Source organism: Carassius gibelio, chromosome B22 (assembly GCF_023724105.1).
Source record: "Carassius gibelio isolate Cgi1373 ecotype wild population from Czech Republic chromosome B22, carGib1.2-hapl.c, whole genome shotgun sequence".
Classification (NCBI taxonomy): domain Eukaryota; kingdom Metazoa; phylum Chordata; class Actinopteri; order Cypriniformes; family Cyprinidae; genus Carassius; species Carassius gibelio.
The window spans coordinates 32,542,494-32,570,294 of NC_068417.1; the positions used below are offsets into that span (position 1 = coordinate 32,542,494).

The 27,801-nt window shown below is 35.9% G+C and overlaps 2 protein-coding genes across 3 annotated transcripts in view; both read right to left on the reverse strand.

Moving 5' to 3' along the window:
* Positions 1-1,863: 1,863 nt before the first annotated feature.
* Positions 1,864-26,966, reverse strand: LOC127988269 (CD276 antigen homolog). Of its 2 annotated transcripts, none has more exons than XM_052590931.1 (4): positions 26,773-26,966; positions 3,380-3,426; positions 2,799-3,122; positions 1,864-2,679 (listed from the first exon to the last, which is right to left on the reverse strand). In XM_052590931.1, exons 1-4 carry the CDS (start codon positions 26,781-26,783, stop codon positions 2,591-2,593), a joined length of 471 nt encoding a protein of 156 aa, XP_052446891.1. In that variant the 5' UTR covers positions 26,784-26,966; the 3' UTR covers positions 1,864-2,590. The 2 variants fall into 2 exon arrangements, with proteins under 2 accessions (XP_052446891.1, XP_052446892.1); XM_052590932.1 differs by lacking the exon at positions 26,773-26,966 and adding an exon at positions 7,343-7,484.
* The window catches only part of LOC127988243 (semaphorin-3D), a 70,802-nt gene continuing 51,326 nt past the window's right edge, over positions 8,326-27,801 (reverse strand). The window contains exon 19 of the transcript XR_008161590.1: positions 8,326-8,451. The gene's annotated coding sequence lies outside the window, so the exon portion shown is untranslated. The remainder of the gene's footprint in view (positions 8,452-27,801) is intronic.

A 27,801-nucleotide genomic window follows, 5' to 3' on the forward strand; every position in this document is an offset into this window, starting at 1 on the left:
TACATCCCTACCATGGCTAAATTCACATATTCATCACCAATAAAAAAAAGAGAGATCTTGCTTAGAAAAAGTCTTTGCTTACAAAGACAGACATATTTCCTAAATTTCAAATTGCTAAGAAAAAAAAGTAGTTAGATAAATGAGGAAGGCAAATTTTGAGCAATTGATCGCAGAATCAGGAGGAAATGGATCATCTCTTTGGAAGTACATTAACAATTTTTTTAAAATGAGAAGGCATACAAAGTAAACCATTGTAGAGCTGCACATAAAAGGAAGACTTAGTACTGATAGCATTGAAATTGCCAATGAATCTAATAGATATTTTATCCAGTCTGTGGATGAGCTTGCTATATGTTTTGAACCTGTGCAGTTACCTCAAAATGCAATAAACGACACACCCTCATCCTTTTATATCTCTGAGGTCGATGAAGGTAAGATACTTCAAATTATTAATCAATTGAATAATAATTTAAGAGCTAAGTACAGTATTAATTTGGGATGGATACTGCATTCATAAAAAATAGAGTGCTTGTTTGCTGAAGCCGTTGGTAAATTTGATACATTTATCTATTAAGAGAAAGTAAACTTCTATTATAACCCCAACTTTTAAGGCAGGATCAATTATTAAGGATTCAGAATTATAGACCACCTTCTATACTCTCTGTAATCTCAACATTTTTGGAAAATTGGTATCTGAACAACTTATCAAATATCTAGAAAAACATGATTTACTTCTCTCTAAACAGTTTGGTTTTAGGCCTAAGTATTCAACAGAAATGGCAAACTGCTTTCTCACAGAATTTATCTCAAAAAGGCATTTGATACAGTGAATCGTGAAATTATCCTACGTACAATTAAATCTGATTAGCTGCTTTACGAAACAATAAGATGGGTCTACCTCAAGGGTCAAGTCTGGGTCCATTTTTGTTTTCTTTATGTCAATGATTTACCAAATTATAATAAGCAAACTAAATGTCAGTTACATGCAGACGACATTCATTTATGTATCGGCACAGACTCCATGCTTAACTGCAGATATATTAACAAATGAACTGACTGGTGTGTCACAGTGGCTGAAAAACAACTGTTTGACCTTGAATTGTTCAAAAACTCTCAAGTCTCAATGTGTTTTTCAATAAGGAAGGAAGGAAAGGAGTGGATTTATAATAAAGATCAATCAAAAGGCAATAGAGACAGTTAACAATTTTAAATATTTAGGTGTTATTTTATATTCTCATTTGATGTGCATCTAAAGGATGTAACAATCAGAACAAATTTGAACACGCGCATCGAGAGCGACACCAAATAAAAGTGTGCCACCCGGAGTTCAATCTCCTGCTTCCACAAACACACCGGCACACAACCCAGAAGTCAAGAAAAGTGGCATTTATTTGTTTACATTGGGATGAGACAGTCACAATTAGGAGAAACTTAGTCTGAGAGGGTTTCAGACGGCCATATCAATAAACAAAAAGGAGTTTTTCTAACTAAGTTTTTAGATCCTCTTCCCTGGAATTAAACAAATAAAATAACAAATCCTTACCTCCCTTGCTGACCATTTAACAGGAGAAAACTATAAGAAAGGAAATAAAAGAGCCAAAAACCTCTCTCACAGGTTACTTTAAATAAAAGATGATTAGTTTGCCAACAAAATTACCGGCCTAATATCCTCGCCAGGAGTTTTACATGAACTGGGACATAGCACAGCTCTCTAATGGTTAACACAACACTGTTACACACACGATCTACACCAAGGAAGCAGGAGGGTGAGCTCAAGGAACAGACAATCCTCACTGCTTATACACACACACCCACACCCACACCCACACCCACACACACACACGCGCACACACACACACACACACACACACACACACACACACACACACACACACACACACACGTTGAGATGCTTCAGCTGCGCCTACTTGCACCTGTTCCTCTAATGAGCAGGGAGCGAAAAAGAGAGAGACAAGAAAATACACACAGTACTCACATGTTAACACACTTGTGACACCACAATTACGTTCTAACACGTAACACATGATTAGCCCATATACTGTAGATCTCTAAAAGCAGCTAAGTTATACATGCATGCAATTTTCTAGTTATTGTGTGACTGTTGAAAACCTGTTAAATCCCTACATAAACAAACACAAAAGAATTTTGGACAAGAAGCCAAATAGATGGCATCATTGTAATATTATTCAAAAGCATAATTTGCTTAGTTATTAAAATTGTATAAAACTGTCTTTTATTAAATGTGTAAATAATCCTGCCCCAGACATTATATTTAAAAAACAGTAGTCCAAAAGCAGGTTTGTGAACACTGATGGTTGTACACAATTTTTTTTTTTCTTTTTCTTTTTTTGTGTGTGTTATTGTTTTACCGTTGTTAAAAAAAAAAAAAGTACCTAACCAGGGACTGGGGCTGCAAATGAGCCTTTGGCTAGAGGCCTATTGTATATGTGGAGCATCATACTGCATAATGTTATACTGCATTGTCCCAGTTAAATAAACTAATAAATAAATAAATAAATAAAGTACATGTTGATTATACTGATACATTGCTGAACCAACATACAGTCCATTAAAATATAATGGCAGTGTACAGAATGGAAATGAACATTAAAATCATCTCTGGTCTTGGTTCTGTGCCTTCACCGGGGATTGGCTTTTCTGCAAGACAAAAGATTTACACAGTTTTGGAGGAAAAACATAAGTGCATCCTTTCATATTGTCTACGCAAAGGAATATACTGTAGGCTGAAGTATAAACTGTTTTGTGGTTTTACTCACCTTTAATTGAAAGCTTAACTCTCCAGACTAATTCCTCTGTGATGATGGAGCACTTGTATTCTCCTGCATCAGTGTGTTGAAGATTGTTGAGTTTGATGGAGAAGTTTCCTCTCTTGAACTCCTCGGGGAAGCTTTCAACTCTGTTCCTGTACTCTGGATCCTGTCCTTTTTCAGAGACTTCACCATAAATAATGATATACACATTCTGGCCTCTGTGTCTCCAAAACACAGCTATGCCTTGAACTGTCGATGGTGGTTTTCCAGAAGAACAAGGTAAAACAACAGAACCTCCAATAAAACCCACAGCAGTCTTCTGCAGAGACACTGAAAACAGAGAAAGTGTGATAAAAGATACCAAGTTCAGCAGGTGTTACATGTTGGTGAGGTACACACGCACAAGGACGAAGGATATCAACAAAAGGTAGTCAAATCTGAAAATCCAGAAGACAGGCAAGTAAACAAACATTACATAAATGAAAACAGAACTCAACTAATAAAGCGAAGCTAATGACGATGATGAATGACAAACACTTGAACCAAATGACAATTAACGAGAGACAGATACTCATTTTAGTGCTCACCTCCATTTATAAACAGAAACACGGGTAGAAAAAACAGCTGTGAATACCTGTAAACACAGAGTCAACACTTAGTCAAAGCCAACATCTATGGATAAAAAAAAAGCCACAATGCTAAAGTGTCCTTGCGGTCCGGTCTGCGATTTCTACCGAGGGTAGGGGTGTGCGATATGAAGATTTCTGTTCTTAGATGATAAAAATGTCTCCAAAATCTGCTTTTGAAGAACTATCTTTGAATTGAGCAGTGCACATTATATCAGCTGCAGTTCTGGTGCTGCCGAATCAATATACTGCGATTGTATATTAAGAGTTCACCCAAAAAAGAGACTTACGTTTTATACAATGTTCCCTGTTTTTGCTCTATTTTTAAAAACAAAAATCATTCCTAAAACACAGCCACTATTTTGCGTCTCTGAGCAACACGATAGTGATTCGATCCAGAATGAATCAACCGTTTAAATGATTCGGTTCAATCGCAATGACTCGCTTATTAACAGTGACTCGCTGCCACCTACTGACGGTTTATATTTCACGTTTAAAGTACCTTTTCATTTTTTTTTTTTTTTTTATATATATAATTTCAAACGTCCGTTTTCAATGTTTTATGTTTAAAATGTCAAAACATTGTTTATTCACGTGTAACTGCAGGTTAATATAGTCCATGTCCCACAGAGCTGAACTGTGTTTAAAAACATCTAAATACAGTAGCACTGCAGATGCAGCTTCTGTTTCTCTGAATTGCAAAGATACATTTTGACATCATTAAAATTATCTGGGGTCTCCACTGCTGCTTACCCCCAGGGCATCGAAAATAGGTGACTTATGAAGTGAGATGAAATGTTACATTTTACATTGTTGGTAAAAACTGAGTTGTTGCATTGTTTAAGCAATTTCAATATTTTAAATGTGAAAAATTTTTCAATGTCTTTGTTAAACACTTTTGCTGAAGCATTGTCTGTTTTCTTCAATTAAAATGTCTTAAATTTGACAATATTAAGCTTTAAAGTCAGTCAACCATATAAATGATTGGGTCAAATTTTATGTTTTAAAACAAATGACAAGAAAACCGTTTGTGCTCCTTGAAAATGATTGCTTCAGTTAATAATTTTTCCAGATTGAACCTTACAATACCAAGCGAAAAGTGTTTCTTACTGGTTTGAATGGTTAAAAGTTGATGGTTTGTAATAGTAGCATGTTTGCAGTGGACATCAGTAGAATCCTCTGATGGGTTTATTGTTTCTGTCAGCAGGGAGTGTCCACTGCAAGATGCTTTTCTTGTCGTAGATATAAAGGATTGCAATATAAAGCTGGAATATTATATAAATAAATACCTCATTTCCATGACGGACTCGTCGTCACCACAGACGTTTATTCCGATGTATTCTTATATATTCCTTTACACTATAGTGTGGTGTCAGGTTTAACGCCAGATGCTCTAAGAGACCAGCATCCACAGTGATGTGATTACTGCTTTCAGCGCGTGATCTAGTTTCACTTTCGGGATCTCTTATCCTGTAATGATACACCAGTGATTCCCAACCTTTTTCAACTCGCGGCCCACACAACCAAACACATGTTTTCGGAGCCCACTGCAAAACATTTTACTGACCCCGCTATTGTTGGGTAAATAACTCAGTTCTCAGAAGCTAAATTGTTAACTTTATTGAGTGAGGGGTGTGCATATGGACAAAAAAAATATATAAAAAAAATATCGCGATTTCTTTTATCGTTTGCGATTGTGACACACACAGATATGCTTTACAGTCTTAAATGCATTCAGGATTAATTTAAAACATATTTCCAAAAGAAAACCAATTAAAGCTTTATCAAAAACTTTATCAAAAAGACTTATGGCAGAAAAGTATGAATAAATAAATCCAGTGTCCAGGGACTTTTTTTTTTTCTTTTTTGCCATGCATTGTTCATAGAGTTAATTAATTGCTGTGGTGCTTCATGTGTTTAAATAGATTATACATTATACAGGTTCACACGATTGCAGTGTGTATACAGTATGTGTGAGCGGAGCAAAAGCAGCAGCGAGAGTGCATGTAACGCAAAAGCACATTAAAATAATGCACAAGCACGAATCCCTCTGTTTGCACGCAGATTTCCTCTGCTCTGTCACAAAACGAGCTTGCTCAGATACACGCTGCTCTCGCCCGGAGAGCGTGTGTGCACTTAAACCGTGTCTCCTCTCCCTCAAACTGCGTCCTGTGCCCTCACAACTCTCTCTATGCTCATGTGTTAGATATTAATTATTTTCGCACATTTTTATTTCTAGGCTTTTACCTCGTGCAGTGTGAACACTCTGATCTGTTAAAATGGGCTCGGAAAAAAGGCGCATCAAAGACAGTGTGTGAACCTGGAGTAATTAGGTTGCATTCTGACTGGATCGGATAGCATACTTCGCGAGGTCAGGGCCATGGAAAATCATGCTATTAAGCGATTTAGACATCGTGCACGCTCAAATCGTGATTTTATGACGATTTCTATTAATCACACAGCCCTAGAATGGACTGGAAATGAACAGAAAATAACTCGGGCTGGCACCGCTCAGCAAAACGGGAAAACCAGATCCAGCCAGAGCTTTAATGTTCTGTAGCATATGCAGCAAAAATATCTAAGATTAATCGGTGGGTTGTTCTTAAACCAATCAGCGAGCTCGAATAGTGGTAGCATAGTGACAGTTTAATATTTATTTTTTGTTATTTAATTATATATATATATATATAACCACTGGTCTACACTATAAGAACACCCATTTAGAGATAAATTGTAATTATTTATAATTATTATTACAAATTAGTAGGCTTTTAGTTATTAATTATTTAGTTTAGGCCTATTTAATTATTTTTATTTTTATTAGGCTATTTGATTAATGAAAACGATTGCAGCGGGTTCCCAAACTTTTGAGGGGGTTATTTTAATAATTTCAGCAATTTTTTTGTCTTGTGGACTAAATGTTAATATCTTTTATGTACAATTTCTTACTCAGGACAGTACTAAATAAAATATAACATGCATTTAGTATGATCTCTCTTATTTTTTGAAAATTACTCATATTTTTCCAGATTCTGCAAGGGGTGCCCAAACTTTTGAGCCCCACTGTATATTCAAATTCAAAAGCATCGATGTTTTAACTATAGAATAAGTGATACATTGATCATATTGATTTAATTGATCAAGACTCAAAATTAATCACACATAAATACACTTAGGCCTATTTCTATTTTATTTATTTATTTTTATCGCTCATGAAAATAGCCGCTTATTCAGTCGAGTCTGTTTCTGTTTATTTGTAGTAGCCTATACCTCACATTAAGAATGAATGATAATATCAATATACCCTGAACAAAAACATTATTATAATTTTATGATAGGCTACGTGGAGCTAAACTCTCGAGACTTGTGACAGATAATATAAGTTACTAAATAATTACACGATTGTGATTGATTGAGAATAAGAAGATGACGTCTGATTTCTTCAAGCTGTCATGGCATGTTTAATGTTAACGCCCAGCGTACATAGTCTTTTTTACATCGCTTATAAATATTTCTGCCTTGTTTAGCGATTATAACTGCCTTTTATGCTTAACATGAACGATAACAACAAAAATAATTTGAAATATGAAATAAATGTCATAAAACATTAAATGTAACTTTCTCATCCATGTCAACATTACCACACAAATGTTAGGTTTTAAAACAAATTACAAGAAAAGCGTTTGTGCTCCTTGAAAATGATTGCTTCAGTTAATAATTTTTCCAGATTGAACCTTATAATGCCAAGCGAAAAGTGTTTCTTACTGGTTTGAATGGTTAAAAGTTGATGGTTTGTAATGGTAGCATGTTTGCAGTGGACTTCAGTAGAATCCTCTGATGGGTTTATTGTTTCTGTCAGCAGGGTGTGTCCACTGCAAGATAAAGGATTGTAATATAAAGCTGGGATGTTATATAAATAAATACCTCATTTCCATCACGGACTCCTGTAGAGCGTCTTCACCACAGACGTTTATTCCGATGTGTTCTTATAATTTCCTTTTCATATACACTAGCCTATATATATTGTGGTGTCAGGTTTAAGGCCAGATGCTCTAAGAGACCAGCATCCACAGTGACGTGTTTACTGCTGTCAGCGCGCGATCAAGTTAGTTTCACTTTCGGGATCTCTTATCCTGTAATGATCTATACTGTAAGAACACCCATTTAGAGAACCTTAAATACTATGTAATTATTTATAATTATTATTACAAATTAGTAGGCTATTAGTAGCTAATTATTTAGTTTAGACCTATTTAATTATTATTATTGTTATTAGGCTAATTGATTACATTTAATATATTAATGAAATCTATTGCAGCGTTGGTTTGTAAATAACAAAATCTTATGACAGTTACTGTATCATGTGGATTTATGATGTTTTCATCTGACTGGTGAGTGATACTTTAGTTATCGCTTCATAAGAATGTCATAGTATATATACAACATATACACCAAGAAATTTTTCACAGGTGTTTTAGCCCCATTTTGAGTTATGCATTGTAAATTGTTGTGTTTTACATCTTTGCAAATGTCTAAAAACTTTACATATGTTTTTTTCTTAGAGTGTATGTTTAGATAGAGTATTTATGGAAGCTTTTGTTGCAGTCTTTATGAACAGGTGCTAAAAGCAGATACTAAAAGCAAAAAAAATCTAACTCGCCACTTTAACCAATTAACCATGACCCAAGATTCCCAAATGAGCCGAAGACAACTTTTAATTTAGTAATGGTAAAGCAAAAAAGAATGATGACTCTGTAAGTCATTTTCCTGCGGAGCAGAGATATTTAAAGGCTCTTTGATCTCCGGAGGCCATTTTCTACTTACCATCCCCAGATGCTTTCACACACGAATACGTCTTACACATATTGTACCCACAAGAGCACAGAGTGGAGAGATTTGCAAAGGAGTCATAAAACAAACACAATATTTACTCAAGGATGTTCTCAGGAAAGAGCAGAAGAGATTGTTCTTGAAGGGGAAGGAAACATATGAAGGGAACATCCTGGGCAAACTTCCTCTGAACATGGAGGCACCTGCTGGTGTCAGAACAAACGTTCAATTTGTACATTTGACTGTATCAAGTGTGTGTGTGTGAGAGAGAGAACGGACTAATAGGAAAAATGACGCATGTAAATTCAAAGTGAGAATTAGAATAGACCCTGAAACCTGAATGGTGCTGTGTCTGAAATCGCTCACTCATTCACTCATTCACTAATCCCTATATAGTGTATGGCAGTTGAGTTCACTGTATCAGGAAGGAGTGAACAAATGGATTCGGACAGTGACGTATAGCCTACAGTGCGCGTGAGACTTGGAAACTGTTGGAAAACATTGCCATATGCACTTTTATATTACATGTACCTAATTTTAAAAAATAATACTAATAGCAATAATACTCAAAATTACTTTATATTGCAGTACATAGCTCCGCGTCAGCGTTGTGGTTTCATCGATGGTATATATATATATATATTTGTAATGCTTTTATGTCATAATCATTAAATGCTATTAAAATAACATATTGAGAACAAAAATAAACACACATAAACACGTTCATAATTATGTATTTATTATTTTTAGTATATTGACACTCGCTCAAGCAGCGTTTTGAGCTCAGGTAAGATGGTAAAGCGTCCTCAGGCGACCGTTAATTTTACATCAGAATCCATACCTGAGTTATTGCGTACATAACATATTTTAATATAAATAATGTAGGAAAAAACGTTAAAACAGAAATAATAAAGATCATCTCTCATTCAAACTATTTCGCTCCCGCTCTCGCTTGCAGCTCGACGCTACTTCGCATTTGATTGTGGGAAATAGTGCTTCAGCGAGTGTACATCGGTTGTACACATAGCCAGTAAAAGAAATGGACACAGCGACCCCACTGGAACTCAATTGTGACAAGTGAAGCCCATTTTTAGCGTTTTTTAGCACTTCCGTTTCTGACGTGCAGACTCAAACTAACCCAGCCGGCATTTCAACGTTGATTCAACGTTGAAACAACGTCAGGTACCATGGTTGAATCAACGTTGAATAACCTTTCGATTTTGCAAATTGGATCAACGTTGAAATCACGACGTTGATTCACCGTTGAAATCGTGACGTTGATGTACGGTTGAAATCACGACGCTGATTCACCGTTGAAATTGCGACGCTGTTTCACCGTCTTACCTGCATTACGGATGAATTAGGGTCGTGCTGCAGACCTGGGATGAAAGCTGAATGAGGTGTTGATTTTGAAAAGTTAATCAACGTTGTTTCCCCGTCGTACCCTGCACCGTGTATAAATACACCTAGATCCTAGTGGGCATTTAGATCAACACGGTACATGCAAGGCTAAAATCTAATGACTGGCAGCAATGGCTTTACAAACAACTTCAATAAACTACCACATGCTCAAAATTGTCAAACAGCAGTTTAATTTTGGAAACATACTGTATAAAACAGATGAAAATAATCCCACACTTTATTATGCAGAGTAGCCTATGCATGGAGGTAATGCTAAAAACATGTAGTAGAACAATCCAAATACAATAATATTTAAAGGTTTTTGTAAAAAAAATTGCAATTGCACTTACAAGACAAACCCTTGTACCTTTAGGACTGAAACCAGTGGATCTTTTATTTGGGTGGAAAACTACAGTTTCTGTCAAAAACATGTTTTAGTAATGTGTCTCATTACAAGAGTTGTGTACATTTGTGCAGTGAAAATGTGTTGCACAGTACGAGCAGGGAACCTTCAACCAGTTGATTTCTAACGGGAACCCCCCCGGACTGTGCCGTCTTTACCGTGGGGAATGCAGAATGAGATTTCTACCGCAGGGCACTCTAAAATGTTAGAACCAGCAGCCTCGTGTATATAGTGTGGTTGTGCTTCGGGTGATCCTTGAAAGTGTCCCAGCGCTAGGTCCTTTCTGATGCCATCCCCTCCACTCTCTCCCACTTGTGCACTTTCTGTACCGTCCTGTATAAACATTTACATTGAATCATTTAACAGCCGATTTTATCCAAAGCGACTTACAAATGAGAAGAACAGAAGCAGTCAGGTGTACAAGCGAACAACAATAGTATACAAGTGCCATGACAAGTCTCAGTTAGTCTAGCACAGAACGCATAGCCAGGTTTTTTTTATATTTTTTTTATATGAAAGACAAGAAAAGAAGGAAAAGTGCTAGCATTAGTTGGTTAAGTTCCGGTGAAAAAGATGAGTCTTAAAATGTTTCTTGAAAATGAGTAAAGACTCGCAGTTCGGATTGAGATTAGGAGGTGATTCCACCAGCTGGGCACAGTCCAGGAAAAGGTCAGGGAGTGTGATTTTGAACTTCTGTGGGATGGTACCACAAGGAGTCGTTCACTTGCAGAGCACAAACTTCTGGAGGGCACATAAGATTTAACCAGTGAGTTTAGGTATGTTCACAATGTTTCACAATAACTTTGATATTGTGAAATATATTTAACTGAAAACTGAATGCAAAATAAATCACACAATATTTTCACTTTACAGTTCAGTAACAGTGAGGTTGGAAACAAAGTGGACAACACTATTCATTAAACACTTATTTAATGTATTCAGATGAAAATGTACAATATTAACAAATTATTCAAAAGCAGTGTTTTCAGAGCCCCCAGTTACACTGTTTTAATCAAAACACTAGTAATACAGTGTAGTAAAATAAGTAAAATCTAATTCAGTCAATTTTTATTAAACTAAGTACAATCAAAACCTATCACAAAAGGTCAAAGCATCTCTAGCAGAAGTGACAGTGCAATGTAGCAGAAGAACAATTGCTTACCAATGTTTCAAGAATAAACTGGATCCTTGATGACTCTACAAGGGGAAAGAAGAAATGGTTTACTGAAAAGTTCTTAAAAAGCAGGATTTCATATTATACCATTTCTTTAAACCATTGGTTCTCAAACTTTTTATACCAAGTACCACTTCAGAAAATATTTGTTATTAAATATTAAGTTCCACCATAATGACCAACATTACATTTCAGCAGCGTAGTAGGCCAAACTATTCAGCTACAGCTCTACAGTTAAAAAATGAGGCAGTTTTATTCTAATAAGAATATTTATTGTTGTCAGACACTTTACCATGGTAAATACAGTTTGAACATTAACACTACAAGTGTGCTTATACACAGGTAAATGAAAAAAAAGTTTAAATTAAAATGTAATTTAAAATGTAATTATGTAACAAAAGTTATAAAACTGTACTGTACTTTAAATGTAACATACTTAAATGTGCAAAAAAAAACTTACTCAAAGGTTAAGTTAAAATGTATTAACATTAATTAGTTTAATTTAGTGATTCACCTGCATAACAACTAGAGGGGTCTGACACTTTGAGAACCATGGCTTTAACAATCCTTTTTTTATTAATTCATTAAAATTATATTATTTAAATACCGACATTTGCTCTTATATGTTTCAGAAAACACTTTGAAACTATTATAAGAATACAAACATATATAACACACCTAATGCATGGGATTCATATCAGGAAAATATGGGAAAATCTCTAAAAGACAGACATTAACACATAACTTACCAGCAACACATTGGGTGAGCATCTAACTTGATCATCTGTGATAAAGCAATGCAAAAATAGACACACGGCTATTTATTTATCTGCAGGTTACATGTCCTTTAAGCTACCCATTTGTAAACTCTGGTAATACTTTACTATTTTCAAAAGATAATAAAGATAACGTTAGCGATTTTCTTACCTCATTTTGCCAGTATGTTTTCAGGACCTCGCTTCTTGTGTTCACAGTTTTTGTTCTCCATTGACATGTCACGACTTAAAATCGCTCAAAATAAATAAAAAATGTACAGGCAAATATGAAATAATTCGGGACCGACCGAGCAGTCAGTTATAACGAGCAGCAGCTCATAGTTAGCCGCCTCACTCACAGAAAGACGACAAAAACGGTCATATTTTTAAATGTAGAAAGGCGCGAACCGATTCATTGTCCAGTTTCCTGAATGACAGCCAGATTAACCAATCATGATAGAAGTAATAAAATAAAACTACCAATGGGAGTTGTTTCAGTTTGATAAAGCAGCGAAATGTATATAGTTTTATTGTTGTTAATGATGATAATATTTAACATATACCTTTAGATTTTAGAATAGGTATCTTGACTAAAATATTTTAAAATGCTATTAAAATAATAAATTAATTAATTTAAATAATTTAATATAAATAATTTAAAAGCTTGTTAACCTTTTTCTACCATTTAGCATTAAACATTTTTAACGTTGTTTCATTAAAACAACTGACCTTATTTCAACCATATTTCAATGTTGAAAGTTGGTCATGTGCTGGAAGTTTTTCAACTGTTCATCTTTAAACGTTGAATCAACGTTGTTTCAATGTTGAAACCACAACTGACCTTATTTCAACCATATTTCAACGTTGAAGGTCGGTCATGTGCCAGCTGGGAAGCTTGATGACGTTAGCAACCTGTCTGACAGATGTAAATCTTCTAGTAGCTGTGCGTGCAAACTGCCATCGTTAATCTTGCACACACTGCGAGCTTGAGCGGGAAGTTATTTGGCGTGAGTGAGCAGGAGTAAGTATTCTGATTAATTATTTTGTATAATATTTTAAAATGTAACGCCAGTACGCCATATTAAGTTAATTGCCTGCGAGCTTCTCCTCCTGTCTGTACGGTAATGCGACAGAGAGTCAAGTGGTTATGAAGCAATCGTTAGCCTATTGTTTACAAATACTGTTTCTACGGGGCCATAATGTAACATAGAAGGTAATGGAGCCCTTTACACATTGTCGTGTATCTTTAGAAATAAATAATGGACAAATGGAGTCTTTAAACGCCTCAGATGTAAAGTTATTCGCTGTCAAAGTGACGCCAAAATGAATGGGAGTCAATGGGAATGCTAACGCAAGTGAAGTTCTGCTACAAGATGGCGGCATGCGGCCTACTTCAACTTCCGGTCGACTTCCTTGCCGCCTGGGTTGTACACTCGAAATCAGAATGAATTGTGGGTAAAAAGTAGTGGATAAATGTAGGGAATGAAGTAGTTCACTCAGAATTCGGACAGCACTACAAAGTAGCTGACACACCATATAGATTACACCAATTATAAACAGACAACTATCACTGCATTTTATTTACAGCTCCAACACTTAAGCAGCTTTCTTAACGCTAAACCACAATGTGTGAAGTCAATGTGATAATAGTTAATAGTGTTAGTTATTAATGCTAATTCTGGCTGGCCCATCACTCTTTCATTACATTGAGGAAATATTAGTTTTCTTGAATCATACAACTGCAAACAGAAGAAATGCATTTGGTGTATGTTTTATTTTATTTTATTCCTGATAACTTGTTAATAAATAATGCAATATCTCTTTATACATATAATACATGTGACTCGTTTCTTTATAAATAAAACTAAGACAAGCTTAGTTTGTTTCACTGGCTTTGTGAACACTGGATGTGTAATCCAACCAAATGCTTTCACCTTGACCTAGTGTTTCAATTACCATCAATTTATTCACCTCAGAAGATAAAAAAAAGTTTTGCAAGAGTTTAAAAATAGTTAATTTATGAAGTAGATCATAAATGATGTGAAAGTAATTGCTGATAACTGCCTGTGTCTCATATTATTAACCTATCTTAACATGAAGCTGTCTGACATTGTACAACATATAATCAGAAGTGTTTCCTCTAGCTGTATTTTCAGTTAGATTCAATCTTCAATTGACACATTGAACCATTTTATGATTCAGGCATGAACGAGTGAAGATGTGATATTTAAAATATTATGTATAATATAACATTAAAATATATGTATAAACCTTAGGCCTACTAAAGATGCTAACCCTCGGTTTCACAGAAAAGGCTTAAATCTAGTCGTAGACTAAAATGTAAATCTGAGCTGTTTCGTCCTCTTGGGGTCGCTTTGGGGAACACCTCATCGAGACCCGTGTCTGAAGAATACATCGAAAAAACACCAACTTGTTGGCCGGCGACAGCCTCCGACACCACTACCGGTACGACTATAAATCAGCACAGGGAGAGCACGTCATTATCTTCTTCATCTTCACTCACTGTTTTGTATGAAGCATGCATCTGAAAGAATCGGTAAGGGCGATCTTTCTCTGTTTATCATGGCGACAACTAGCAAGCGTTTAGACGATGTGTGCATCCGTGTCTGCGTTATTTGACACCCGATGACACACGCTATCTTTGTGTCATTTGTTTGGGTGAAGAGCACGCACGCGATGTCTTTGAGGAGGCAATCTGCGTGCATTGTGAGCGTTTTTTCAATGGAAAAAGCTCTGCTCTCGTTTGTCTCACTTCTGAAAGAAAAGGGGAAAAAAAGGCAGCCATCTGCTTCCCGTGGTTCAGGACCTGTCCAGGTCTGTGCCCGAACAACATAGGGGTCCTGACCTGTCTCGATCTGAGGATCAAAGATGGCACAGAAGGCTAGTGTCGCAACTCGCGCTCCTCTCCCACCTGCGGGCAGCGGTTAGAGGAATCGTGGGTCACGAGGAGGTAAGCAGAACCTAAGGGGTATTATCTAGACGAGGCAGCGTTCTCGTCCAAATCGGAGTGATACTGAGGTATCTACTCGTTCCCTTTGGGGATTTTTAACTTCTGCTTTTGTCCTCCCCTTCCTAATTCCCCTGTAACCACCAGCTCTCCACCTGATTGAGGTTAGGTGGAAACCTCTCACATAACAGTCTCCTATGCTGGACCTATAATGTTTTTATGGTTCTATGTTCATAGCAACCACCTGACTGATGGTCCAGACTAAAAGGAGGCGCCCCTTGAGCGGGGCTCCAGCGCAGGAGGGTGGATGAGTAAATGTAACCCTCTCTGTATACTCATGTGTATTAAATTGCTGGTGGTTACGTGTCAAATAATAAATTCTGTGAGTTTCCTTTGCAGTGCTCAGTTACAGTGTTTACTAAACACTCGCCAGCACCAGCCATCCGGCTTCATGTTCCAGTATTAGACGGCTGAGATTACAGGTTTTTGAGGGAGCCTCCTTGATCATCAGGCCTGGCACAGCACTGCAGGGAATTTCATGGATGTCCGGCCAGGTCACCCCGAGGGGTCTCCTGGCCGCTTAGGGGTGCTGTCGCATCTAGTGGGAAGTGGAGGTGGCAGTTACAGAAGTCTTCTTGTATATGCTGCCTTAGGTGATGCTCCCCTCACCCGAGGTTTGTAAAATTGAGCTTGCCTCTCCCGTGAGATTCAGCGCCTCTGCGATGCTTAGGAACTTTTTGGTACACACGCTAAGCTTTCTGTACTTTCTCAAAACCAGTGTGCACGTGAACACTTTGCGCACTTTCTAAAATCCATTTAAGTGGTAAGTGTGCACGCAAGACTCTGCAAACTTTCTGAAATCCTGTATGGTAAGGGTTACGCGCTCTGCTTCGTTCCCTTTCTTGAGATGATTAGACCTTGGTTCCTTGGGCTCCATTCAGCCAGTGTGTATCTGTTTATACACCTCAAGCATTGCATCCCTCAACATGGGGGGCTATTTGGGTGATTCTCATGGTAATTTAGCAGCGCTCCCCTTTTTCCAAAAAAAAGGGTCGCCTATGAGCGCGCTACTCTGAGCTCGCAGTTCTCCTCTCATATGAGACTGAGTTCTCAGTTTTTTCCCCAGAGAGCTCCAGTATTGTTTACATAGATTGAGTTGATGACTCTCAATCATACTGTTTTGAGACACACTATTCCATCTATTAGCTGCTCTGTCAGAGTTCCACGAGAGCCCCTCCTTAGAACAGTATTTGAAAATCCATGCTATGGTAAGTGTGCAAGTGAAGTCTTTGCACACTTTCTTAAATCCACACTGTGGTAAGTACGCATGCTAGTATTCTGCGTTCTTTCTAAAATCCTATATGGTGATGGCCTCGCGCGGTTGCTTCGTGCCCTTTCTTGAGTTGTTAAAAGCCCCTTTCATCTTGGGCGCCACTCCACCTATGTATCCTCGGATACCTATCTAAACAGGGTGTTGCTACTAGAGAACTGTCGAGACAGGTCTTTCAGCAAGATTATGCGTAAGCTAGCAGTAGCCCCTGTGTGACAGGCAAGACTTGGTAGAAATGCTAGATTGTTAGCCGTATCCCTTTAAAGTTGCGGTAGGGAACTTTTGATGCTCTATCGGTTAATAAACAGAACTGCTTGCGTCTTGCGGAAGAACATCGTAGCCGGAACTAGTTCTCTCTGTTTATGTCTATGAAGAATCACAAAGGTACTGGGTTACTCCGCCGCGGTATCCCCGAAGCAATCTAAAATAGTTAGAATATAAACACTTATTATAGGTGCACCCTAGTGATTCAGGACAAGACAAAAACACCGTGTGCAAAAAATGGACTCATGGTGTACTCGCTTATATACATTTTTCTACATTTTGAACACAAACAAAGTTAAGGACCGCAGCTCTGATTGGTTATTTTTTACCGGGACCGATGGAGTTTCTGCAAATGGCAATAGGACCACTGGGAGGAGCCAGAGGAGCTTGATTTTTTTCTCAGATTATCTGTCTCATATTCTACTGTCAGGACATAATGACAGGTTTAATAAATATGTAAAAAATATTAGCCGTCTAAATGTCCCAGGGGCAACTCCCATGGAAATGGTAGAGTTGGTACTTAATTTTCGCCATGATTCTGGCCTGCACTCCCCTCAGCATGGCGGTGTGGGTATACTGTTCCCCAAAGCGACCCCTAGTGGACGCAGTTCGAAGTTCCCTCGAAAGGGAACTGTTTCAGGTTACAATTGTAACCATAGTTCCCTGAGTAGGGAACGAGACACTGCATCCTCTAGGGGTCGCTTTGGGGAACAGTGCCATGCTTCGGATGCAAGCTTCAGAAGAAGAAGATAATGACGTGCTCTCCCGGTGCTTATTTATAGTCGTGACGTCAGAGGCTGTCACTGGCCAACAAGTTGGTGTTTTTTCAATGTAAGCTTCAGACACGGGTCACGACGAGGTGTTCCCCAAAGCGACCCCTAGAGGACGCAGTGTCTTGTTCCCTACTCAGGGAACTATGGTTACATACGTAACCTGAGACAGTTCCTTATAATTTGTCAGAGATGGAATTTACTTCTAAGTTGTTTCATATAGATCATTCAACATCAGATTGAATAATTTTTTTTTGTGGGGAAATAAATGCAATATTTTTTAAATATTTAAATCAGCAATCAATTATATCAAATATATATAAAACTTACAAAACAAGTGATATATAAGTGTATATGATTCAAACATTGAACAGTTCCTTTAAAAACATTTCTGAATATGTACTCTCTAACTCTACAAAATAGTTCAGAAAAGCAATGAGCTTCCATTCAAACCCAAACGAGCTGACATTCATTCATGAAGACATCAGGTGACGAGAAGCACCTGCTCCGATGATATTGTAGTGAATATATCGAGTAGTTCTCCAGTTCCTCATCCTTTATCCAGGCTTGGGACGCTGTGATTTATGAAGAAACCCCTGTGACACAGTTCTGTAACACATTCATCATTACAATATTTCATTTGAGACTGTCAATTAATTACAATGTGAAGTACATCTTGATCATGTTGCTGAATGAACTAACATTCAATGAAGATATAATACCAATAAACAGAGCAGAAATGATCATAACAGTCTTCTTTGGTCTTGGTTCTGTGGCTTCACTGGGGAGTTGTCTTTCTGATCTCTCTGGAAGACAAAAGATTTACACAGTTTTGGAGGAAAAACACAAATGAATCAACCGTTTAAATGAGTCGGTTCAATCGCAATGACTCACTTATTAACAGTGACTCGCTGCCACCTACTGGTGGTTTAAATTTACCTTTTCATTTTTTAAATACTTTTTTAAAATAAATTCAATCTCAGCTTTCAGTGTTTTATGTTTAAAATATCAAAACATTGTTTATTCATCTGTCACTACAGGTTAAATATTCCATGTCCCGCAGTGTGAACACCTGAACTGTGTTTAAAAACATCTAAATAGCACTTCAGAAGCAACTTCTGTTTTCTTTGCACTGCAACGATACATTTTGTTGATACTGTTTGGATTTGCTTGGTAACAGCCCAAACGCAAGTATTTGACATAAAAGACAGTGCACCCTTTTTGAAAAAATGTGCACCCTTTTTAAATTATTATGCAGATAATTAGTATGCAGTTAATATAGAAATGACTTTACATCAAATATTAAGTAGTATTTTGTATTAGGTAAATACAGATCAAAAGGTTTTATTATTTTTACTGTTTGTTCAATTGTCTATATTTTAATTTGATGTTTCTAAGCTGAAATTACTATTACTTTCTTAATAATGAATAATAAAGGAATGTATTACAGTTTATTTAACTTAATATGTTTAATATAATTAAAAATTAAGTTTACTTGTGACAATTTTTGATTTTCACAAGATTCAGTGCAGCAACTGTGAAAGATGGTACCACTCTGTCTGTCTCGGAAAGATGAAAAAAGAGGTACAAAAAAGGAAGATGAGAAAGTGATGTGCGTTTTCTGTAAGTAAAAAGTACTTTACCAGTGTAGGTGTTAAAATATATTGTTTACTCCTGTATGTTTTTTGTTGTTGTTTTTAGTTTTTATCAGCTCCTTATACATTTTAAAATCAGTATAAATTTTTGATCAGTGTGTAGGGGATTTACATTTTTCTAAAATGTGGAGACTTTTATTTTGATGTTTGTCGTGGGCGCCGCCATTTTTAGGTTTTGATGAGTTGCGCGGAGAGAGCGGAGAAGAGCAGCGGTGAGCTGAAATTGAATGTTGATCTCGGGTATTCAATCGCGGAAAAAATCCCGTTTAGACTCGCGACATACATAAGAGCTGCATGACGTTGCTTCTGAGTCTTCGTGTATATGAACAAGTTTAACGAAGTAAGCGTTAAAACGAGTTTTCTGCCGTGTTCATGCATGAAGCTTGGCAAAAGGCCTGTTAGTTTCATTAAGTCTCAGTCACGTAGGAGTTAAACAGTCTCGTGTTTTCTTTGCTTCAAACAGTTTTTGTTTCATTTGTTCAAACGAACTTGAAACAGTGAGTGCTGTTACTGATCGTGTGAATTAAAAGGTTCGCTGAGTCATCGGATAGGGTCGTGCGTTGTTTGTCTTCTCATTGTGCCTCCATCAGCTGGGATTGCGGCCTCGTTGAATCAAGCTGCCGTCGTCAGGATCGCGAGGACAATCGCTGAGGGTTAGTGAGTGAAGAAACAGTACCCTGCCATCCATTGGACATCTTTCAGCACCTCATTCATGAACCAAGAGTGGTGATAAAAATTATTTTCCTCTTTTCCTTCTGAAAACTGGTAAGCAAACTGCCATTTTCTGTAAGTGAGTCATCTGAACTGTTAAATCATACAGTTATTTTTGATGGGACTGTGATCAGTGAATTTTCCTGCGAAGGGATGCATAGTCTTTCTTTTGTGTACATAACTGAACTTTTTGGGACTGTGAACTGCATATATGGACAGAGTATAACTTTTCACCTTTCTTTTCCTGGATTTTTGAATTGGATCTTGGATTTTTGAGCCGGATTGAAGTGAACTTCAAAGTGTACTTTGTTTGAAAGGTTGAGTTAACTGTGAAACGTTTTGTTTAAGGTTACTTACAATAAGTGACACTGATTCTTACTTTCCTCAGATTGAACTGTAACTGACACAAATCTGTTGATTTTTCATCTCTATTATTTTCAACATTTCTTTTATTTCACTTTGATTTGTCTACACTTGAAATTGTTTTGTAAACTTTGTGAAAACAAGGAAAACGTAATCATTTAAAATCTTGCAGTACAAATAAATGTAAAATTTGTTTGTTAACTGAAAACTGTTTATGCTAATTTTGAGTCACTTATACTAAGGAGTGGGGGCGTCCTTACCTATCCTGTTAGATTCAGGGGAGGGCGGGTTTTGCAGTTAACTAGGTTTACCTCCTGAGTTTTCTACATACACACACTTCAGGTGGCTGCCGTGTATTGAGTAAATCCTGAAGCCCACCTCGCTGATTCTTGAGCATTACACATTGCAACACGATAGACACAACATACAACTAGTCTAACAGTTGTACAAAGACTAAAAGCATTGGGTGGGGGGACTAGGATCCTGTTGCTCACTCAGTCATCCTTAGTATAGTGCTGAATATTTCCCCCACAAGGCGGTGGCATATTCCCCTCCGCCACAAGTGTATAAATACCAGTTAAGTCAAAAGGGCTATTTTACTCTTGGCTGTTGTAGTTTCAAATTAGTTTACAGTATTAACATGATAATTCTGCATTACATACATTTTGTGATTGTCAGGATGCAAATAAGGTACAATTGGTAAATGCAACTACCTTGTGCAACAGTAAGGATTAAATGTGAGGTTGTGTAAGTTGATCACTGTCCCCCTCTATTAACTGACACTGCTTTTACATCTCCCTGGTGGAAAATGCCATTACTAAATTAAAGTACAAAATGCTTCAAGCGGCAATGACGAGCCCAAGTCAGCAGTGCCCCTAGTGTCACTGGGAAAGCGGTATGCATTAATTAATATTAACCCTGTGGCAGTCTGGTTTTAAGGGTTACAGCAATGAAATGGTTAAAAAGCATGCACACAGACAACAAACCTTTGACAATGCTCTACAATAAGGTTTAAAGGAACACTCCCCTTTTTTTGGAAATATGCTCATTCTCCAACTCCCCCAGAGTTTAACCACAGTGACATCACTGCGACTGCTGCGCTCATGTTACAGCTGCACCGTTCCTTGATAAATATGTTGGAATGAGTATAGTTTTTAATAATATCGGCCTAGAAAATTACAACTTTACATTTTCCATCGGTCTTAGTACACAATATAACTACAAAAGAGGAAAGTTTTAAATAGGAAAAATATCGATAATCTTTGGTCATTTCTGAATGCCATGCTACTGGTCTCAAAACCTGAGATCAGAATGGATTCAAAAATGGTATTAACCGGGAATTTGAGAATAAGCCTATTTCCAAAAAAGTGGAATGTTTCTTAACTAAGTACTTAACTGTGCATGTTAACTTGAACAATATGTTTTATAGTATTAATTCTATAATTACATACTAAAAATACATTATTAACTTTCAGCTGTGTATCTGTTAAAATCAGTTAATCTACCATGAATTAACATGAACAAAAAATAAATCAAGTAACATTAAAACATTCAAAGATTAATAAATGCTCTAAAGATATATATTGTTAATATTCACTTAATGTATAGTAATGCATTAAATGGTGTTAACAAATTAGACCTATTTTGAAGTACTACCAAAACTTGTAATTATGTAAAAACATTATTTAAATTATTTTAATGATCTAGTAGTTACTTGTGCAGTAATAACACTATACTTACAGTACAGTACATACTAACATATTTTATCTATTTATTGGTCATTGTATCTTCTTGAATTTAGCAGGACCATGCTCACATTTATTATCCTATCCATCTATTGGACAACAACAGTATCAAAGCCTTCATCTGTCAACTAAATTGTCTGATTTAAATATGAGCCATTGCACAGAATTGGTGCCAACTAATTTCCCTCAACCAAAAAACAATTGTAAAATGCATTTAAGTATTAAAACATTAGATATTTACCAAGATCCTTGTGTTTTAATTTTTTATCCCCCCATAAAATGTAAAATATCAGTAAGCTTAAAACCTTATCATAATTATCATAATTTAACCACCAATGGGTGGTTGCTGCCCCGAACCGTAACCTCTAAATTCCATGTTATAAAATAATTTTTAAATAGTATAAAAAAAAAAAAAAAAAATATATATATATATATATATATATATATATATATATATATATATATATATATATATATATATATATATATATATATTATTATTATTAGTGTGTGCGTGTGTGTGTGTAGTTATCTTTTATTTGTTAATTTGCAAATGTTTTGCTGTATAGGGCGGTATTGATTTTAACTACACCCCTACATTTATGAACAGGAAGTATTCATGTGTCCCTCTTTCTTACAAAGCTACATTTTGATTAGATATGTCCCATTAGTTTGAGGCACATGATTTCAATCTGAAAATCTGACACACCTTCTCATTCAAAGAGTTTTCTTTATTTTCCTGACTATGAAAATTGTAGAGTCACACTGAAGGCATCAAGGTCTATTTGACCAAGAAGGAGAGTGATGGGGAGCTGCGCCAGATGAGCTGGCCTCCACAGTCACCGGACCTGAACCCAATCGAGATGGTTTAGGGGTGAGCTGGACTGCAGACAGAAGGCAAAAGGGCCAACAAGTGCTAAGCATCTCTCTGGGAACTCCTTCAAGACTGTTGGAAGACCATTTCAGGTGATTACCTCTTGAAGCTCATCAAGAGAACGCCAAGAGTGTGCAAAGCAGGAATCAAAGCAAAAGAACCTAGAATATGACATATTTTCAGTTGTTTCACACTTTTTTTGTTATGTATATAATTCCATATATAATTCCACATGTGTTAATTCATAGTTTTGATGCCTTCAGTGTGAATCTACAATTTTCATAGTCATGAAAATAAAGAAAACTCTTTGAATGAGAAGATATATATATATATATATATATATATATATATATATATATATATATATATATATATATATATATATATATATATATATATATATATATATATATATATATATATATTAATTATAAAAAAAAAACTATTGAAAGTTAATTAATAAAACTAAACAAAAATTTCTGTTGTAATGTTAAAGTATGTTTTGATCAACCGGTATGTTGAAATGTTAAAGAAAAGTCATTTTTGGACAATAAAAAGTGTTATATAACCCACTGATTCATACTCAGACTTAATATATACAACAATAAAACCACTGAAGAGAAAACTGTCAGGACATTAATTTATTGTGACCCTTATGAAACCATGTCAGACAGAGCAACTCACCCCATTAAAGACCAGAGCATGTAAGGAGCTCAACCTCCACGAATTAAACAGGAAAGATGTGACAATTTATCAGGAACTTGTACACTTTGTGCCAAGGAGAATCAGAGAAGTGTACTTAACAGCTATGGGTACTATGATATTACTCTTTGTTGAAATAAATGTATGGTGTACTAATTTGCAGGTATAAATTGCTTGTAAGTATCTGTTTTTATTACGAATGTTTTATTAAAAATTTATTTTGGAATCCTTCTCTATATTCCACAAAATCAACCTTTTAATTTAATTTAATTAGCAGGGATGTAATCATTTATGCTATGCACTGAATGTGTGTCTGTGTGTGTGTGTGTGTGTGTGTGTATTACTGCTGTCAAATGATTAATTGCAAATACACATACAAGCATGTATATATTTCTGAGAAATATGTTACGTTTGTATATTACATGCATTTACACATAATATAACATTTAAAATAAAATGAAATGTATATAAATATATAATTTATATATAATATATACAATATAATATATAAAACAAAAACATTCACTTTGGATGCGTTTAATAGCAATGTATTTTTGGACAGCACATATATATATATTCAATTTAATGCTGTGCCAAACAGGAAATAATTATATAACATCTGAATATAGAAATATACAGTTACAATATTAGATTATAGAAGTAAATATTAATATAAAGAAGTAAATATTAATATATATGTAATGATGAGACAGAGAGATTCGGATCCATGTGCAGAACTTTTAATGAGAATGGTCAGACAGGCAATGATCAGTAACGACGTCAGGTATGTGGGGATAATCAGAATCGATAACAGGAACAAGCAGATGTCGGGGGCAGGCAGCAGAGAATCAGAGTCGGTATAAACAATCCAAAGGTCAGGTACAGAAGGGAAACACAAGGAAAACGCTCGGAAATGTCAGACTGGCTAAACAAGACTTTGCAGTGAGTGAGAGTGAGTGTGCTGCTTATATGTGTGTGTAAATGAGGTGCAGGTGTGGCAAGGAGATTGATTGAGGAATGATGTGCAGGTGTGGCAGGGTGATTGTGATGCAGAGACTAATGGGAAATGTAGTTAGGGTGTGGTGCAACAGATAAGAGGTGCTAGAGTCCGAGTGACATCTGGTGGTGAGTGTGGAATAGTCCTGATTGGAGTGCCCTCTACAAAAGTTCATGGGCACTCCATGTAATGATCGTGACAATATAGTTATAAGACTTAATATATAAATATAAATCTGAATATATATTTATAAATCTGAATACAGTATATAGAACTAAATCTAAATACATAGTAGTTATAATTTTGAATATATAGAAGGAAATCAGAATATATAATTGTAAGACTGAATATATAAATGTAAATCTGAATATATATTTGCAATTATGAACATATAAATATAATCTAAATGTTTACAATTGTTATTGCTGTACATCGTAGCCTTTAACATTGTAACTAGAAGTATTTTAATGTAACAGCTTCAGAATAGGGAGCATTTATTCAATATTAACTATGACCTTTCTGTTAATAAATTCCTAATTGGCTGCTTATTAAAAGTTAGTAAGGTAGTTGTTAAATTTAGGTATTGGGTAGGATTAGGGATGTAGAATAAGGTCATATAAAATATCTCCCTCTATTGATTGACACTAGTTTAATGTCTCTATCTTCCTGCTGAAGAAAGTTATTACAAAAAGGATAATTTTGGACATGCAATTTGCTTTTCTACCAGTAGGTGTAAAATGAAAGGTAGTGAAAATTGTCCACTCTCTCTTTCTATTGATTGACACTGGTTTCATGTCTCTGTCTCCCTGCTGTAGAAAAATATTACAAAAAGAATGTTGATTTTGGAAATGCAATTCCCTTTTCTGCCAGTAGGGGTAAAACAAATGATGTGAAAAATGTCCCCTGTCGCCCTCTATTGATTGACACTGCTTTCATGTCTCTGTCTTTCTGCTGAAGAAAGTTATTACAAAACAAAGGTTAATTTTGGACATGCAATTCCCTAATCAGCCACTTGGGGTAAAATGAAAGGTTGTGGAAAATGTCCACTCTCTCCCTCTACTGATTGACACTGGCTTAATGTTTCTATCTCCCTGCTGTAGAAATATATTACAAAGAGAAGATTAGTTTTGGACATGCAATTCCCTTATCAGCCACTTGGGGTAAAAAGAGAATAGTGTGAAAAAAGCCCACTGTCCGAGATACTTGGGGCACTGTCCCCCTATATTGATTGACACTGGTTTCATGTCTCTATCTTTCAACTGAAGAAAGTTATTGGACAAAGATGGTTAATTTTGGACATGCAATTACGTTTTCTGTAAATAGGGGTTAAAAAACAAATGTGAAAAATGTCACCTGTCGCCCTCTATTGATTGACACTGGTTTCATGTCTCTATCTTCCTGCTGAATAAAGTTATTACAAAATGAAGGTTTATTGTGGACATGCATTTCCCTAATCAGCCACTTAAAAACAAAGGTTGTGAAAAATGTCCACTCTCTCCCTCTATTGATTGAGACTGTTATATCTATATGCCTTTTAACCTTTGCTACAGCAAAAAACGAAGAAAGCTTGAACTTTCCCCAATGCTCTGCCTCTGCTGAGAGGGAGCTCTCCCGGCTTTATGCACATTGCGACGGCTTGCACGGGGTCGTGCTTATTATATCGAGGGAAAATATAGCAAAAGAAGGCTGTGAAACATGATCAGCTTTGCCTTTTTGGCGGTCACACTGTTTAGATTTTTTTTTTTAGGACAATTCGTTTTGGAGTTATTGGCGTGTAGCTACTGCTGAATGTGTCTCGAATATCGAAAACAAAACCAATTTAACCCCACTATTGGGTCTTAATTACAACAGTAAACGTTAGCATGTTATTTCAGCCATAACTGAAGTCTAGTCGAGAAAGCTATTTCATCCGTCCCGCTTTCTGAGGAATAAAGTCAGCTGCTCTCTGTTTAAACTAAAGGAAACTTCAACTTAAATGTTCCTGCCTAAATTTAACATCCGCACTGGACAAATTATTTAGCACTGCCTTTTATGCTTAACATGAACAATAACAGCAAAAATAATTTGAAATATGAAATAAATGTCATAAAACATTAAATGTAACTTTCTCATGCATGTCAACACATTACCACACAAATGTTAGGTTTTAAAACAAATTACAAGAAAACCGTTTGTGCTCCTTGAAAATGATTGCTTCAGTTAATAATTTTTCCAGATTGAACCTTACAATACCAAGCGAAAAGTGTTTCTTACTGGTTTGAATGGTTAAAAGTTGATGGTTTGTAATGGTAGCATGTTTGCAGTGGACTTCAGTAGAATCCTCTGATGGGTTTATTGTTTCTGTCAGCAGGGTGTGTCCACTGCAAGATAAAGGATTGTAATATAAAGCTGGGATGTTATATAAATAAATACCTCATTTCCATCACGGACTCCTGTAGAGCGTCTTCACCACAGACGTTTATTCCGATGTGTTCTTATAATTTCCTTTTCATATACACTAGCCTATATATATTGTGGTGTCAGGTTTAACGCCAGATGCTCTAAGAGACCAGCATCCACAGTGACGTGTTTACTGCTGTCAGCGCGCGATCAAGTTAGTTTCACTTTCGGGATCTCTTATCCTGTAATGATCTATACTGTAAGAACACCCATTTAGAGAACCTTAAATACTATGTAATTATTTATAATTATTATAAGAAAATAGTAGGCTATTAGTAGCTAATTATTTAGTTTAGGACTATTTAATTATTATTGTTATTAGGCTATTTGATTACATTTAATATATTAATGAAATCTATTGCAGCGTTGGTTTGTAAATGTATAACAAAATCTTATGACAGTTGCTGTATCATGTGGATTTATGATGTTTTAACATCACAAATGTTTTAAATCTGTTTCATCTGACTGTTTTTATCCGCTTCCTGAAAGATCTGCTCCTATGGTGTCAAATTGCTGAGAGATTTGAAAAAAAAAAAGAGCATCAACTACAAACTCTGATCTTTATGTGACATGGCTGTTACTGAATCCACCAAATTCCCAACACTTTACTTTAATAATAGATTCAATCAGAAATATTCAGTGCAGCCTAAGCATCATCTGTTCATAAATAATGTCAGTATTTATGAATTAGGAGATCATTACAGTATGAACATAACCAAAAATTGCACAGTTCAGCAACGACACCAGACTATGCATCACCGGTGAGTGATACTTTAGTTATCGCTTCATAAGAATGTCATAGTAGGTACTGTATATACAACATATACTCCAAGAAATTTTTCACAGGTGTTTTAGCCACATTTTGAGTTATGCATTGTAAATTGTTGTGTTTTAGATCTAAATCAAATAACTAAAAACTTAACATATGGCAAAACAAGTTTTTTCTTACAGTGTATGTTTAGATAGAGTATTTATGGAAGCTTGTGTTGCAGTCTTTACGAA

What these genes read in the sequence shown, in the direction of transcription:
- LOC127988269 (XM_052590931.1), bottom strand. An exon ending in GTTTCTGTTTATAAATGGAG is followed by an intron (nt 3,123 to 3,379) that starts GTGAGCACTAAA and finishes CTCTGTTTTCAG; the next exon opens with TGTCTCTGCAGAAGACTGCT. An exon ending in AGTTAAGCTTTCAATTAAAG is followed by an intron (nt 2,680 to 2,798) that starts GTGAGTAAAACC and finishes TTTGTCTTGCAG; the next exon opens with AAAAGCCAATCCCCGGTGAA.